Source organism: Anomaloglossus baeobatrachus, chromosome 2, assembly GCF_048569485.1.
Source record: "Anomaloglossus baeobatrachus isolate aAnoBae1 chromosome 2, aAnoBae1.hap1, whole genome shotgun sequence".
Taxonomy (NCBI): domain Eukaryota; kingdom Metazoa; phylum Chordata; class Amphibia; order Anura; family Aromobatidae; genus Anomaloglossus; species Anomaloglossus baeobatrachus.
The window spans coordinates 347,623,330-347,639,581 of NC_134354.1; the positions used below are offsets into that span (position 1 = coordinate 347,623,330).

Consider the following 16,252-nt stretch of genomic DNA (forward strand, 5'->3'; position numbering starts at 1 on the left):
CCTACGACATTTACAGGGCTGACCGTCACACCCCCCCCCCCCTACGACATGTACAGGGCTGACCGTCACACCCCCCCCCCCCCTACGACATGTACAGGGCTGACCGTCACCCCCCCCCACCCCCCTCTACGACATGTACAGGGCTGACCGTCACCCCCCCACCCCCCTCTACGACATGTACAGGGCTGACCGTCACCCCCCCCCACCCCCCTCTACGACATGTACAGGGCTGACCGTCACACCCCCCTCTACGACATGTCCAGGGCTGACCGTCACACACACCCCCCCCCCTCTATGACATGTACAGGGCTGACCGTCACCCCCCCCTTCCTCTACGACATGTACAGGGCTGACCGTCACACCCCCCCCCCCTTCTCTACTACATGTGCAGGGCTGACCGTCACCCCCCCCCCCCTACGACATGTACAGGGCTGACCGTCACCGCCCCCCCCCTCTACGACATGTACAGGGCTGACCGTCACCCCCCCTCTACGACATGTGCAGGGCTGACCGTCACCCCCCCTCTACGACATGTGCAGGGCTGACCGTCACCCTCCCCCCCCTCTACGACATGTACAGGGCCGACCGTCACCCCCCCCCTCTACGACATGTACAGGGCCGACCGTCACCCCCCCCTCTACGACATGTGCAGGGCTGACCGTCACCCTCCCCCCCCCCTCTACGACATGTACAGGGCTGACCGTCACCCCCCCTCTACGACATGTACAGGGCCGACCGTCACACCCCCTCTACGACATGTGCAGGGCTGACCGTCACCCTCCCCCCCCTCTACGACATGTACAGGGCTGACCGTCACCCCCCCTCTACGACATGTACAGGGCCGACCGTCACCCCCCCTCTACGACATGTGCAGGGCTGACCGTCACCTCCCCCCCCTCTACGACATGTACAGGGCCGACCGTCACCCCCCCTCTACGACATGTACAGGGCCGACCGTCACCCCCCCCTCTACGACATGTGCAGGGCTGACCGTCACCCTCCCCCCCCCTCTACGACATGTACAGGGCCGACCGTCACCCCCCCTCTGCGACATGTACAGGGCTGACCGTGACCGTCACCCTCCCCCCCCCCTCTACGACATGTGCAGGGCTGACCGTCACCCCCCCCTCTGCGACATGTACAGGGCTGACCGTCACCCCCCCCCCTCTACGACATGTACAGGGCTGACCGTCACCCCCCCTCTACGACATGTACAGGGCTGACCGTCACCCCCCCCTCTCTACGACATGTACAGGGCTGACCGTCACCCCCCCCTCTACGACATGTACAGGGCTGACCGTCACCCCCCCTCTACGACATGTACAGGGCTGACCGTCACCCCCCTTCTACGCCATGTGCAGGGCTGACCGTCACACCCCCCCCACGACATGTACAGGGCTGACCGTGACCGTCACCCTCCCCCCCCCCCCCCTCTACGACATGTGCAGGGCTGACCGTCACCCCCCCTCTGCGACATGTACAGGGCTGACCGTCAACCCTGCCCCCCCCCCCTCTACGACATGTACCGGGCTGACCGTCTCCCCCCTCCCCCCCCCCTCTACGACATGTACAGGGCTGACCGTCACACCCCCCCCCCCTCTACGACATGTACAGGGCTGACCGTCACACCCCCCCCCCCCCTTCTCTACGACATGTGCAGGGCTGACTGTCACCCCCCCCCCTCTACGACATGTACAGGGCTGACCGTCCCCCCGTCCCCCCCCTCTACGACATGTACAGGGCTGACCGTCACCCCCCCTCTACGACATGTGCAGGGCTGACCGTCACCCTCCCCCCCCCTCTACGACATGTGCAGGGCTGACCGTCGACCGTCAACCCCCCCCCCCTCTACGACATGTACAGGGCTGACAGTCACCCTCCCCCCCCCCCCTCTACGACATGTACAGGGCTGACAGTCACCCTCCCCCCCCCCCCTCTACGACATGTACAGGGCTGACAGTCACCCTCCCCCCCCCCTCTACGACATGTACAGGGCTGACAGTCACCCTCCCCCCCCCCCTCTACGACATGTACAGGGCTGACAGTCACCCTCCCCCCCCTCTACGACATGTACAGGGCCGACCGTCACCCCCCCCCTCTACGACATGTACACGGCCGACCATCACCCCCCCCCCCTCTACAACATGTACAGGGCCGACCGTCCCCCCCCCCTCTACATGTACAGGGCTGGCCGTCCCCCCCCCCCTTTACATGTACAGGGCTGACCGTCACCACCACCACCCCCCTCTACGACATGTACAGGGCTGACCGTCACCACCACCACCCCCTCTACGACATGTACAGGGCTGACCGTCACCACCACCACCCCCCTTACGACATGTACAGGGCTGACCGTCACCACCACCCCCCCTCTACGACATGTACAGGGCTGACCGTCACACCCCCCCCACCCCTCTACGACATGTACAGGGCTGACCGTCACACCCCCCCCCACCCCTCTACGACATGTACAGGGCTGACCGTCACACCGCCCCCACCCCTCTACGACATGTACAGGGCTGACCGTCACACCGCCCCCTCTACGACATGTACAGGGCTGACCGTCACACCACCCCCCCCTCTACGACATGTACGGGGCTGACCGTCCCGTCCCCCCCCCCCCCTCTACATGTACAGGGCTGGCCGTCCCCCCCCCCCCTTCACATGTACAGGGCTGACCGTCACCACCACCACCCCCTCTACGACATGTACAGGGCTGACCGTCACCACCACCCCCCCTCTACGACATGTACAGGGCTGACCGTCACACCCCCCCCACCCCACTACAACATGTACAGGGCTGACCGTCACACCCCCCCCACCCCTCTACGACATGTACAGGGCTGACCGTCACACCCCCCCCCACCCCTCTACGACATGTACAGGGCTGACCGTCACACCGCCCCCACCCCTCTACGACATGTACAGGGCTGAACACCGCCCCCACCCCTCTACGACATGTACAGGGCTGACCGTCACACCACCCCCTCTACGACATGTACAGGGCTGACCGTCACACCCCCCCCACGACGACATGTAAAGGGCTGACCGTCACACCCCCCCCACGACATGTACAGGGCTGACCGTCACACCCCCCCCCCCCCCCCCTCTACGACATGTACAGGGCTGACCGTCACACTCCCCCCCTCTACGACATGTACAGGGCTGACCGACACACTCCCCCCCTCTACGACATGTACAGGGCTGACCGTCACCTCCCCATCCCCCCCCACCCCTCTACGACATGCATGTACAGGGCTGACCGTCACACCCCCCCCCCCCCCTCTATGACATGTACAGGGCTGACCGTAACCCCCCCCGTCTACGACATGTACAGGGCTGACCGTGTACAGGGCTGACCATCACCCCCCCCTCTACGACATGTACAGGGCTAACCGTCACCCCCCCCACCCCTCCACGACACGTACAGGGCTGACCGTCACCCCCCCCCACCCCTCTACGACACGTACAGGGCTGACCGTCAACCCCCCCCCACCCCTCTACGACATGTACAGGGCTGACCGTCACACTCCCCCCACCCCTCTAGGACATGTACAGGGCTGACCGTCACCCCCCACCCCCCCCCCTCTACGACATGTACAGGGCTGACCGTCACCCCCCCCACCCCTCCCTCTATGACATGTACAGGGCTGACAGTCACCCCCCCACCCCCCCCTCTACGACATGTACAGGGCTGACAGTCACCCCCCCACCCCCCCCTCTACGACATGTACAGGGCTGACCGTCACCCCCCCCACCCCCCCCTCTACGACATGTACAGGGCTGACCGTCACCCCCCACCCCCCCCTCTACGACATGTACAGGGCTGACAGTCACCCCCCCACCCCCCCCTCTACGACATGTACAGGGCTGACCGTCACCCCCCCACCCCCCCACCCCCCCCTCTACGACATGTACAGGGCTGACCGTCGACCCCCTCTACGACATGTACAGGGCCGACCGTCACCCCCCCTCTACATGTACAGGGCTGACCGTCCCCCCCCCCTCTACATGTACAGGGCTGACCGTCCCCCCCTCTACATGTACAGGGCTGACCGTCACCACCCCCTCCCCTCTACATGTACAGGGCTGACCGTCACCACCACCCCCCCCCCCTCTACGACATGTAGAGGGCTGACCGTCACACCCCCCCACCCCTCTACGACATGTACAGGGCTGACCGTCACACCCCCCCCACCCCTCTACGACATGTACAGGGCTGACCGTCACACCCCCCCCCTCTACGACATGTACAGGGCTGACCGTCACACCCCCCCCACCCCTCTACGACATGTACAGGGCTGACCGTCACACCCCCCCACCCCTCTACGACATGTACAGGGCTGACCGTCACACCCCCCCCACCCCTCTACGACATGTACAGGGCTGACCGTCACACCCCCCACCCCTCTACGACATGTACAGGGCTGACCGTCACACCCCCCCACCCCTCTACGACATGTACAGGGCTGACCGTCACACCCCCCCCACCCCTCTACGACATGTACAGGGCTGACCGTCACACCCCCCCCACCCCTCTACGACATGTACAGGGCTGACCGTCACACCCCCCCCACGACATGTACAGGGCTGACCGTCACACCCCCCCCACGACATGTACAGGGCTGACCGTCACACCCCCCCCCACGACATGTACAGGGCTGACCGTCACACCCCCCCCCACGACATGTACAGGGCTGACCGTCACACCCCCCCCCACGACATGTACAGGGCTGACCGTCACCCCCCCCCCACCCCTCTACGACATGTACAGGGCTGACCGTCACACCCCCCCCACCCCTCTACGACATGTACAGGGCTGACCGTCACACCCCCCCCACCCCTCTACGACATGTACAGGGCTGACCGTCACACCCCCCCCACCCCTCTACGACATGTACAGGGCTGACCGTCACACACCCCCCACGACATGTACAGGGCTGACCGTCACACCCCCCCCCACGACATGTACAGGGCTGACCGTCACACCCCCCCCCACGACATGTACAGGGCTGACCGTCACACACCCCCCCGCTCTGCGACATGTACAGGGCTGACCGTCACCCCCCTCTATGACAAGTACAGGGCTGACCGTCACCCCCCTCTATGACAAGTACAGGGCTGACCGTCACCCCCCTCTATGACAAGTACAGGGCTGACCGTCACCCCCTCTATGACAAGTACAGGGCTGACCGTCACCCCCCTCTATGACATGTACAGGGCTGACCGTCACTCCCCCTCTATGACATGTCCATGGCTGACCGTCACTCCCCCTCTATGACATGTCCATGGCTGACCGTCACTCCCCCTCTATGACATGTCCATGGCTGACCGTCACTCCCCCTCTATGACATGTCCATGGCTGACCGTCACTCCCCTCTATGACATGTCCATGGCTGACCGTCACTCCCCCTCTATGACATGTCCATGGCTGACCGTCACTCCCCCTCTATGACATGTCCATGGCTGACCGTCACCCCCCCTCTATGACATGTACATGGCTGACCGTCACCCCCCCTCTTTGACATGTACATGGCTGACCGTCACCACCCCCCCCTCCTCCTCCTCCTCTACGACATGTACAGGGCTGACCGTCACCCTTCCCCCTCTACGACATGTACAGGGCTGACCGTCACACCCCCCCCCCTCTACGACATGTACAGGGCTGACCGTCACACTCCCCCCCCCCCTCTACGACATGTACAGGGCTGACCGTCACACTCCCCCCCCCCCCCCTCTACGACATGTACAGGGCTGACCGTCACACTCCCCCCCCCCCCCTCTACGACATGTACAGGGCTGACCGTCACACTCCCCCCCCCCTCTACGACATGTACAGGGCTGACCGTCACACCCCCCCCACCCCTCTACGACATGTACAGGGCTGACCGTCACACCCCCCCCACCCCTCTACGACATGTACAGGGCTGACCGTCACCCCCCCCCCCACGACATGTACAGGGCTGACCGTCACACCCCCCCCCACGACATGTACAGGGCTGACCGTCACACCCCCCCTCTACGACATGTACAGGGCTGACCGTCACCCCCCCCCCACCCCTCTACGACATGTACAGGGCTGACCGTCACACCCCCCCACCCCTCTACGACATGTACAGGGCTGACCGTCACACCCCCCCCACGACATGTACAGGGCTGACCGTCACACCCCCCCCCCCCCACGACATGTACAGGGCTGACCGTCACACCCCCCCCCCCACCTCTACGACATGAACAGGGCTGACCGTCACACACCCCCCCCCCCCCCCTCTGCGACATGTACAGGGCTGACCGTCACCCCCCTCTATGACATGTACAGGGCTGACCGTCACCCCCCTCTATGACAAGTACAGGGCTGACCGTCACCCCCCTCTAAGACAAGTACAGGGCTGACCGTCACCCCCCTCTATGACATGTCCATGGCTGACCGTCACTCCCCCTCTATGACATGTCCATGGCTGACCGTCACCCCCCCTCTATGACATGTCCATGGCTGACCGTCACCCCCCCTCTATGACATGTCCATGGCTGACCGTCACCCCCCCTCTATGACATGTCCATGGCTGACCGTCACCCCCCCTCTATGACATGTCCATGGCTGACCGTCACTCCCCCTCTATGACATGTCCATGGCTGACCGTCACCCCCCCTCTATGACATGTCCATGGCTGACCGTCACACCCCCTCTATGACATGTCCATGGCTGACCGTTACCCCCCCTCTATGACATGTACATGGCCGACCGTCACCCCCCCCTCTTTGACATGTACATGGCCGACCGTCACCCCCCCTCTTTGACATGTACATGGCTGACCGTCACCAACCCCCCCCCTCCTCCTCCTCCTCTACGACATGTACAGGGCTGACCGTCACCCTTCCCCCTCTACGACATGTACAGGGCTGACCGTCACACACACCCCCCCCCCTCTACGACTTGTACAGGGCTGACCGTCACCCTTCCCCCTCTACGACTTGTACAGGGCTGACCGTCACCCTTCCCCCTCTACGACTTGTACAGGGCTGACCGTCACCCTTCCCCCTCTACGACTTGTACAGGGCTGACCGTCACCCTTCCCCCTCTACGACTTGTACAGGGCTGACCGTCACCCTTCCCCCTCTACGACATGTACAGGGCTGACCGTCACCACCACCACCCCCCCCTCTACGACTTGTACAGGGCTGACCGTCACCCCCCTCTACGACTTGTACAGGGCTGACCGTCACCCCCCCCCCCCTACGACATGTACAGGGCTGACAGTCACCCCCCCCCCCTCTACGACATGTACAGGGCTGACTGTCACCGTCACCCCCCCCCCCCCCTCTACGACATGTACGGGGCTGACCGTCACCCCCCCCCCTCTACGACATGTACGGGGCTGACCGTCACCCCCCCCCCCCTCTACGACATGTACGGGGCTGACCGTCACCCCCCCCCCCCTCTACGACATGTACAGGGCTGACCGTCACCCCCCCCTCCACGACATGTACAGGGCTGACCGTCACCCCCCCCCCCCCCCCTCTACGACATGTACAGGGCTGACCGTCACCCCCCCCCCCTCTCTACGACATGTACAGGGCTGACCATCACCCCCCCCCCTCTCTACGACATGTACAGGGCTGACCGTCACCCCCCTCTATGACATGTACAGGGCTGACCGTCACCCCCCTCTATGACAAGTACAGGGCTGACCGTCACCCCCCTCTAAGACAAGTACAGGGCTGACCGTCACCCCCCTCTATGACATGTCCATGGCTGACCGTCACTCCCCCTCTATGACATGTCCATGGCTGACCGTCACCCCCCCTCTATGACATGTCCATGGCTGACCGTCACCCCCCCTCTATGACATGTCCATGGCTGACCGTCACCCCCCCTCTATGACATGTCCATGGCTGACCGTCACCCCCCCTCTATGACATGTCCATGGCTGACCGTCACTCCCCCTCTATGACATGTCCATGGCTGACCGTCACCCCCCCTCTATGACATGTCCATGGCTGACCGTCACACCCCCTCTATGACATGTCCATGGCTGACCGTCACACCCCCTCTATGACATGTCCATGGCTGACCGTCACCCCCCCTCTATGACATGTACATGGCCGACCGTCACCCCCCCCTCTTTGACATGTACATGGCCGACCGTCACCCCCCCTCTTTGACATGTACATGGCTGACCGTCACCAACCCCCCCCTCCTCCTCCTCCTCTACGACATGTACAGGGCTGACCGTCACCCTTCCCCCTCTACGACATGTACAGGGCTGACCGTCACACACCCCCCCCCTCTACGACTTGTACAGGGCTGACCGTCACCCTTCCCCCTCTACGACTTGTACAGGGCTGACCGTCACCCTTCCCCCTCTACGACATGTACAGGGCTGACCGTCACCCCCCTCTACGACTTGTACAGGGCTGACCGTCACCCCCCCCCCCCCTACGACATGTACAGGGCTGACAGTCACCCCCCCCCCTCTACGACATGTACAGGGCTGACTGTCACCGTCACCCCCCCCCCCCCCCCCTCTACGACATGTACGGGGCTGACCGTCACCCCCCCCCCCCTCTACGACATGTACGGGGCTGACCGTCACCCCCCCCCCCCTCTACGACATGTACGGGGCTGACCGTCACCCCCCCCCCCTCTACGACATGTACGGGGCTGACCGTCACCCCCCCCCCTCTACGACATGTACAGGGCTGACCGTCACCCCCCCCTCTACGACATGTACAGGGCTGACCGTCACCCCCCCCCCCCCCCCTCTACGACATGTACAGGGCTGACCGTCACCCCCCCCCCCCTCTCTACGACATGTACAGGGCTGACCATCACCCCCCCCCCCTCTCTACGACATGTACAGGGCTGACCGTCACCCCCCCCCCCCTCTCTACGACATGTACAGGGCTGACCGTCACCCCCCCCCCCCCCTACGACATGTACAGGGCTGACCGTCACCCCCCCCCACGACATGTACAGGGCTGACCGTCACCCCCCCCCATGACATGTACAGGGCTGACCGTGACCCCCCCCCTCTACGACATGTACAGGGCTGACCGTCACCCTCCTCCCCCCCCCCCCCCTACGACATGTACAAAGCTGACCGTGACACCCCCCCCCCCCCCCTCTGCGGCATGTACAGGGCTGACAGTCACCCCCCCCTCTACGACATGTAATGTACAGGGCTGACCGTCACCCTCCCCCACCTACGACATGTACAGGGCTGACCGTCACCCTCCACCCTCCCCCCCCCCCTACGACATGTACAGGGCTGACCGTCACCCTCCCCCCCCCCCCCCCACGACATGTACAGGAATGACCGTGACACCCCCCCCCCCCTCTGCGGCATGTACAGGGCTGACCGTGACACCCCCCCCCCCTCTGCGGCATGTACAGGGCTGACCGTGACACCCCCCCCCCCTCTGCGGCATATACAGGGCTGACCGTGACACCCCCCCCCTTTGCGGCATGTACAGGGCTGACCGTGACACCCCCCCCCCCCTTTGCGGCATGTACAGGGCTGACCGTGACACCCCCCCCCCCCCCCCTCTGCGGCATGTACAGGGCTGACCGTGACACCCCCCCCTCTGCGGCATGTACAGGGCTGACCGTGACACCCCCCTCCCCCCTCTGTGGCATGTACAGGGCTGACCGTGACACCCCCCCCCCCCCCTTTGCGGCATGTACAGGGCTGACCGTGACACACCCCCCCCCTTTGCGGCATGTACATGGCTGACCATCACCCCCCCTCTTTGACATGTACATGGCTGACCATCACCCCCCCTCTTTGACATGTACATGGCTGACCATCACCCCCCTCTTTGACATGTACATGGCTGACCATCACCCCCCCTCTTTGACATGTACAGGGCTGACCGTGACCCCCCCCCTCTACGACATGTACAGGGCTGACCGTCACCCTCCTCCCCCCCCCCCTACGACATGTACAAAGCTGACCGTGACACCCCCCCCCCCCCCCCCCTCTGCGGCATGTACAGGGCTGACAGTCACCCCCCCCTCTACGACATGTAATGTACAGGGCTGACCGTCACCCTCCCCCACCTACGACATGTACAGGGCTGACCGTCACCCTCCACCCTCCCCCCCCCCCCCTACGACATGTACAGGGCTGACAGTCACCCTCCCCCCCCCCCCCCCACGACATGTACAGCAATGACCGTGACACCCCCCCCCCCTCTGCGGCATGTACAGGGCTGACCGTGACACCCCCCCCCCCCTCTGCGGCATGTACAGGGCTGACCGTGACACCCCCCCCCCCTCTGCGGCATGTACAGGGCTGACCGTGACACCCCCCCCCTTTGCGGCATGTACAGGGCTGACCGTGACACCCCCCCCCCCTTTGCGGCATGTACAGGGCTGACCGTGACACCCCCCCCCCCCTCTGCGGCATGTACAGGGCTGACCGTGACACCCCCCCCTCTGCGGCATGTACAGGGCTGACCGTGACACCCCCCTCCCCCCTCTGTGGCATGTACAGGGCTGACCGTGACACCCCCCCCCCCCCCCTTTGCGGCATGTACAGGGCTGACCGTGACACACCCCCCCCCTCTTTGACATGTACATGGCTGACCATCACCCCCCCTCTTTGACATGTACATGGCTGACCATCACCCCCCCTCTTTGACATGTACATGGCTGACCATCACCCCCCCTCTTTGACATGTACATGGCTGACCATCACCCCCCCTCTTTGACATGTACATGGCTGACCATCACCCCCCCTCTTTGACATGTACATGGCTGACCATCACCCCCCCTCTTTGACATGTACATGGCTGACCATCACCCCCCCTCTTTGACATGTACATGGCTGACCATCACCCCCCCTCTTTGACATGTACATGGCTGACCATCACCCCCCCTCTTTGACATGTACATGGCTGACCATCACCCCCCCTCTTTGACATGTACATGGCTGACCATCACCCCCCCTCTTTGACATGTACATGGCTGACCATCACCCCCCCTCTTTGACATGTACATGGCTGACCATCACCCCCCCTCTTTGACATGTACATGGCTGACCATCACCCCCCCTCTTTGACATGTACATGGCTGACCATCACCCCCCCTCTTTGACATGTACATGGCTGACCATCACCCCCCCTCTTTGACATGTACATGGCTGACCATCACCCCCCCTCTTTGACATGTACATGGCTGACCATCACCCCCCCTCTTTGACATGTACATGGCTGACCATCACCCCCCCCTCTTTGACATGTACATGGCTGACCATCACCCCCCCCCCTCTACGACATGTACAGGGATGACTGTCACCCCCCCCCCCTCTACGACATGTACAGGGCTGACAGTCACCCCCCCCCCCCTCTACGACATGTACAGGGCTGACAGTCACACCCCCCCTCCTCTACGACATGTACAGGGCTGACCGTCACACCCCCCCCCCTACGACATGTACAGGGCTGACCGTCACACCCCCCCCCCTCTACGACATGTACAGGGCTGACCGTCACCCCCCCCTCTACGACATGTACAGGGCTGACCGTCACACCCCCCCCTCTACGACATGTACAGGGCTGACCGTCACACCCCCCCCCTCTACGACATGTACAGGGCTGACCGTCACCCCCCCCCCCCCCTCTACGACATGTACAGGGCTGACCGTCACCCCCCCCCCCCCTCTACGACATGTACAGGGCTGACCGTCACCCCCCCACCCCCTACGACATGTACAGGGCTGACCGTCACCCCCCCCACCCCCTACGACATGTACAGGGCTGACCGTGACCCCCCCTCTACGACTTTTACAGGGCTGACTGTCACCGTCACCCCCCCCCCCCCTCTACGACATGTACAGGGCTGACCGTCACCCCCCCCCTCTATGACATGTACAGGGCTGACCGTCACCCCCCCCTCTACGACATGTACAGGGCTGACCGTCACCCCCCCCCCCTACGACATGTACAGGGCTGACCGTCACCCCCCCCCCCCTACGACATGTACAGGGCTGACCGTCACCCCCCCCCTACGACATGTACAGGGCTGACTGTGACCCCCCCTCTACGACTTGTACAGGGCTGACTGTCACCCCCCCCTCTACGACTTGTACAGGGATGACTGTCCCCCTCCCCCCCCCCCCCTCTACGACATGTACAGGGCTGACTGTCACCCCCCCTCTACGACATGTACAGGGCTGACTGTCACCCCCCCCTCTACGACTTGTACAGGGATGACTGTCACCCCCCCTCTACGACTTGTACAGGGCTGACTGTCACCGTCACCCCCCTCTATGACATGTACAGGGCTGACCGTCACCCCCCCTCTACGACATGTACAGGGCTGACCGTCACCCCCCCACCCCCTCTACGACATGCACAGGGCTGACCGTGACCCCCCCCTCTACGACTTGTACAGGGCTGACTGTCACCGTCACCCCCCCCCCCCCCTCTACGACATGTACAGGGCTGACTGTCACCCCCCCTCTACGACATGTACAGGGCTGACCGTCACCCTCCCCCCCCTACGACATGTACAGGGCTGACCGTCATCCCCCCTCTACGACTTGTACAGGGCTGACTGTCACCGTCACCCCCCTCTACGACATGTACAGGGCTGACCGTCACCCCCCCCCCCCTCTACGACATGTACAGGGCTGACCGTCACCCCCCCCCCCCCTCTACGACATGTACAGGGCTGACCGTCACCCCCCCCCCCTCTACGACATGTACAGGGCTGACCGTCACCCCCCCCCCCCCTCTACGACATGTACAGGGCTGACCGTCACCCCCCCCCCCTCTACGACATGTACAGGGCTGACCGTCACCCCCCCCCCTCTACGACATGTACAGGGCTGACCGTCACCCCCCCCCCCCCCTCTGCGGCATGTACAGGGCTGACAGTCACCCCCCCCTCTTTGACATGTACATGGCTGACCATCACCCCCCCCCTCTTTGACATGTACATGGCTGACCATCACCCCCCTCTCTTTGACATGTACATGGCTGACCATCACCCCCCCCTCTTTGACATGTACATGGCTGACCATCACCCCCCCCTCTTTGACATGTACATGGCTGACCATCACCCCCCCCTCTTTGACATGTACATGGCTGACCATCACCCCCCCCCTCTTTGACATGTACATGGCTGACCATCACCCCCCCCTCTTTGACATGTACATGGCTGACCATCACCCCCCCCTCTTTGACATGTACATGGCTGACCATCACCCCCCCCCTCTTTGACATGTACATGGCTGACCATCACCCCCCCCTCTTTGACATGTACATGGCTGACCATCACCCCCCCCTCTTTGACATGTACATGGCTGACCATCACCCCCCCCCTCTTTGACATGTACATGGCTGACCATCACCCCCCCCTCTTTGACATGTACATGGCTGACCATCACCCCCCCCTCTTTGACATGTACATGGCTGACCATCACCCCCCCCCTCTTTGACATGTACATGGCTGACCATCACCCCCCCCTCTTTGACATGTACATGGCTGACCATCACCCCCCCCTCTTTGACATGTACATGGCTGACCATCACCCCTCCCTCTTTGACATGTACATGGCTGACCATCACCCCCCCCTCTTTGACATGTACATGGCTGACCATCACCCCTCCCTCTTTGACATGTACATGGCTGACCATCACCCCTCCCTCTTTGACATGTACATGGCTGACCATCACCCCCCCCCCCTCTTTGACATGTACATGGCTGACCATCACCCCCCCCCCCTCTTTGACATGTACATGGCTGACCATCACCCCCCCCTCTTTGACATGTACATGGCTGACCATCACCCCCCCCCCCCCCTCTTTGACATGTACATGGCTGACCATCACCCCCCCTCTTTGACATGTACATGGCTGACCATCACCCCCCCTCTTTGACATGTACATGGCTGACCATCACCCCCCCTCTTTGACATGTACATGGCTGACCATCACCCCCCCTCTTTGACATGTACATGGCTGACCATCACCCCCCCTCTTTGACATGTAAATGGCTGACCATCACCCCCCCTCTTTGACATGTAAATGGCTGACCATCACCCCCCCTCTTTGACATGTACATGGCTGACCATCACCCCCCCTCTTTGACATGTAAATGGCTGACCATCACCCCCCCTCTTTGACATGTAAATGGCTGACCATCACCCCCCCTCTTTGACATGTACATGGCTGACCATCACCCCCCCTCTTTGACATGTACATGGCTGACCATCACCCCCCCTCTTTGACATGTACATGGCTGACCATCACCCCCCCTCTTTGACATGTACATGGCTGACCATCACCCCCCCTCTTTGACATGTACATGGCTGACCATCACCCCCCCTCTTTGACATGTACATGGCTGACCATCACCCCCCCCTCTTTGACATGTACATGGCTGACCATCACCCCCCCTCTTTGACATGTACATGGCTGACCATCACCCCCCCTCTTTGACATGTACATGGCTGACCATCACCCCCCCTCTTTGACATGTACATGGCTGACCATCACCCCCCCTCTTTGACATGTACATGGCTGACCATCACCCCCCCTCTTTGACATGTACATGGCTGACCATCACCCCCCCTCTTTGACATGTACATGGCTGACCATCACCCCCCCTCTTTGACATGTACATGGCTGACCATCACCCCCCCTCTTTGACATGTACATGGCTGACCATCACCCCCCTTCTTTGACATGTACATGGCTGACCATCACCCCCCCTCTTTGACATGTACATGGCTGACCATCACCCCCCCTCTTTGACATGTACAGGGCTGACCATCACCCCCCCTCTTTGACATGTACAGGGCTGACCATCACCCCCCCCCCCCCTCTCCTCTATGACATGTACATGGCTGACCATCACCCCCCCTCTATGACATGTACATGGCTGACCATCACTCACCTCTATGAGCTTGTCCCCTTTAACAACATCTAGATGCAGTCCTGGAGGGGGCTTCCCTGCCCTGTGAGGAGATAACACAGCATTATAACCTGCACACAATATGGATCCAGCACCAGACCACACCTCCCACGCCTCATTTCTACTGCCTCATACGTAGCCCTGTGGGTCTGCACTAGGCAGCACCACACCGTGCACGGTCACTAGCCCCCCGCCCTCTCACAGCTCAGGCTCACCAGCTCGGACACTCAAATATGGGTTTGTTAGAGTTCGGATTCGCCGCCATCTTTGCTCCCGCTCCTCCTCCTGTAGCATTCTAGGTAACATACACAGACTACGTCCGCTGTTACGTCCGCGCATGCGTGGTTTGGGGATCTTTTCTGCCAACCAATTTGGTTGGCAGAAAAGCCCTCCGGACCACGCATGCGCGGACGTAGTGAACCAACACGTTCTTACCTTGCTGCGTCCACTTCCGGTGCCGTGACTCCAGTCCAGAAAGCTGCTGCCCTGTGTACGGTGCTCACGTATCGGTTGTTTTCCAGCATGCTCTACATGTGGGGTTTGCTGCTTCCTGTCACCTCGTTCTGATTCTTTTTTACGTTTTCAGGAAATCGTGTTAAATTCTAGGGATTGTTCTGTAACAAGTTGTTTCCTATGCACAGGACGGGTGTAATTCACTGCTGCCTGCAGTGTGATGTGACCAGCCCCATTGGGATAACTGCACTATTATTGCATGTGCGACCTCTGCTCAGGTCATTCGCTATAGGGCTGCTGAATGCTGCGCTCTGCTTGTTACAGCGTTCAGGCTCCTGACCTGCCAATCCAAGTACCCTGGAGAATGGGGCAGCACTGAGCATGTGCGACCTCTGCTCAGGTCATTCGCTATAGGGCTGCTGAATGCTGCGCTCTGCTTGTTACAGCGTTCAGGCTCCTGACCTGCCAATCCAAGTACCCTGGAGAATGGGGCAGCACTGAGCATGTGCGACCTCTGCTCAGGTCATTCGCTATAGGGCTGCTGAATGCTGGGCTCTGCTTGTTACAGCGTTCAGGCTCCTGACCTGCCAATCCAAGTACCCTGGAAAATGGGGCAGCACTGAGCATGTGCGACCTCTGCTCAGGTCATTCGCTATAGGGCTGCTGAATGCTGCGCTCTGCTTGTTACAGCGTTCAGGCTCCTGACCTGCCAATCCAAGTACCCTGGAAAATGGGGCAGCACTGAGCATGTGCGACCTCTGCTCAGGTCATTCGCTATAGGGCTGCTGAATGCTGGGCTCTGCTTGTTACAGTGTTCAGGCTCCTGACCTGCCACTCCAAGTACCCTGGAGAATGGGGCAGCACTGAGCATGTGCG

General features: G+C 62.1%; 1 protein-coding gene across 1 annotated transcript in view; it reads right to left on the bottom strand.

Moving 5' to 3' along the window:
- The window catches only part of PPP1R8 (protein phosphatase 1 regulatory subunit 8), a 66,052-nt gene extending 50,806 nt beyond the window's left edge, over positions 1–15,246 (bottom strand). Inside the window, exons 1-2 of the mRNA XM_075333968.1 lie at positions 15,139–15,246; positions 14,906–14,966 (exon numbers count right to left, since the gene is read on the bottom strand). Coding sequence (XP_075190083.1) covers positions 14,906–14,966; positions 15,139–15,188 — 111 coding nt within the window. The 5' untranslated portion in view covers positions 15,189–15,246. The remainder of the gene's footprint in view (positions 1–14,905; positions 14,967–15,138) is intronic.
- Positions 15,247–16,252: the final 1,006 nt, after the last annotated feature.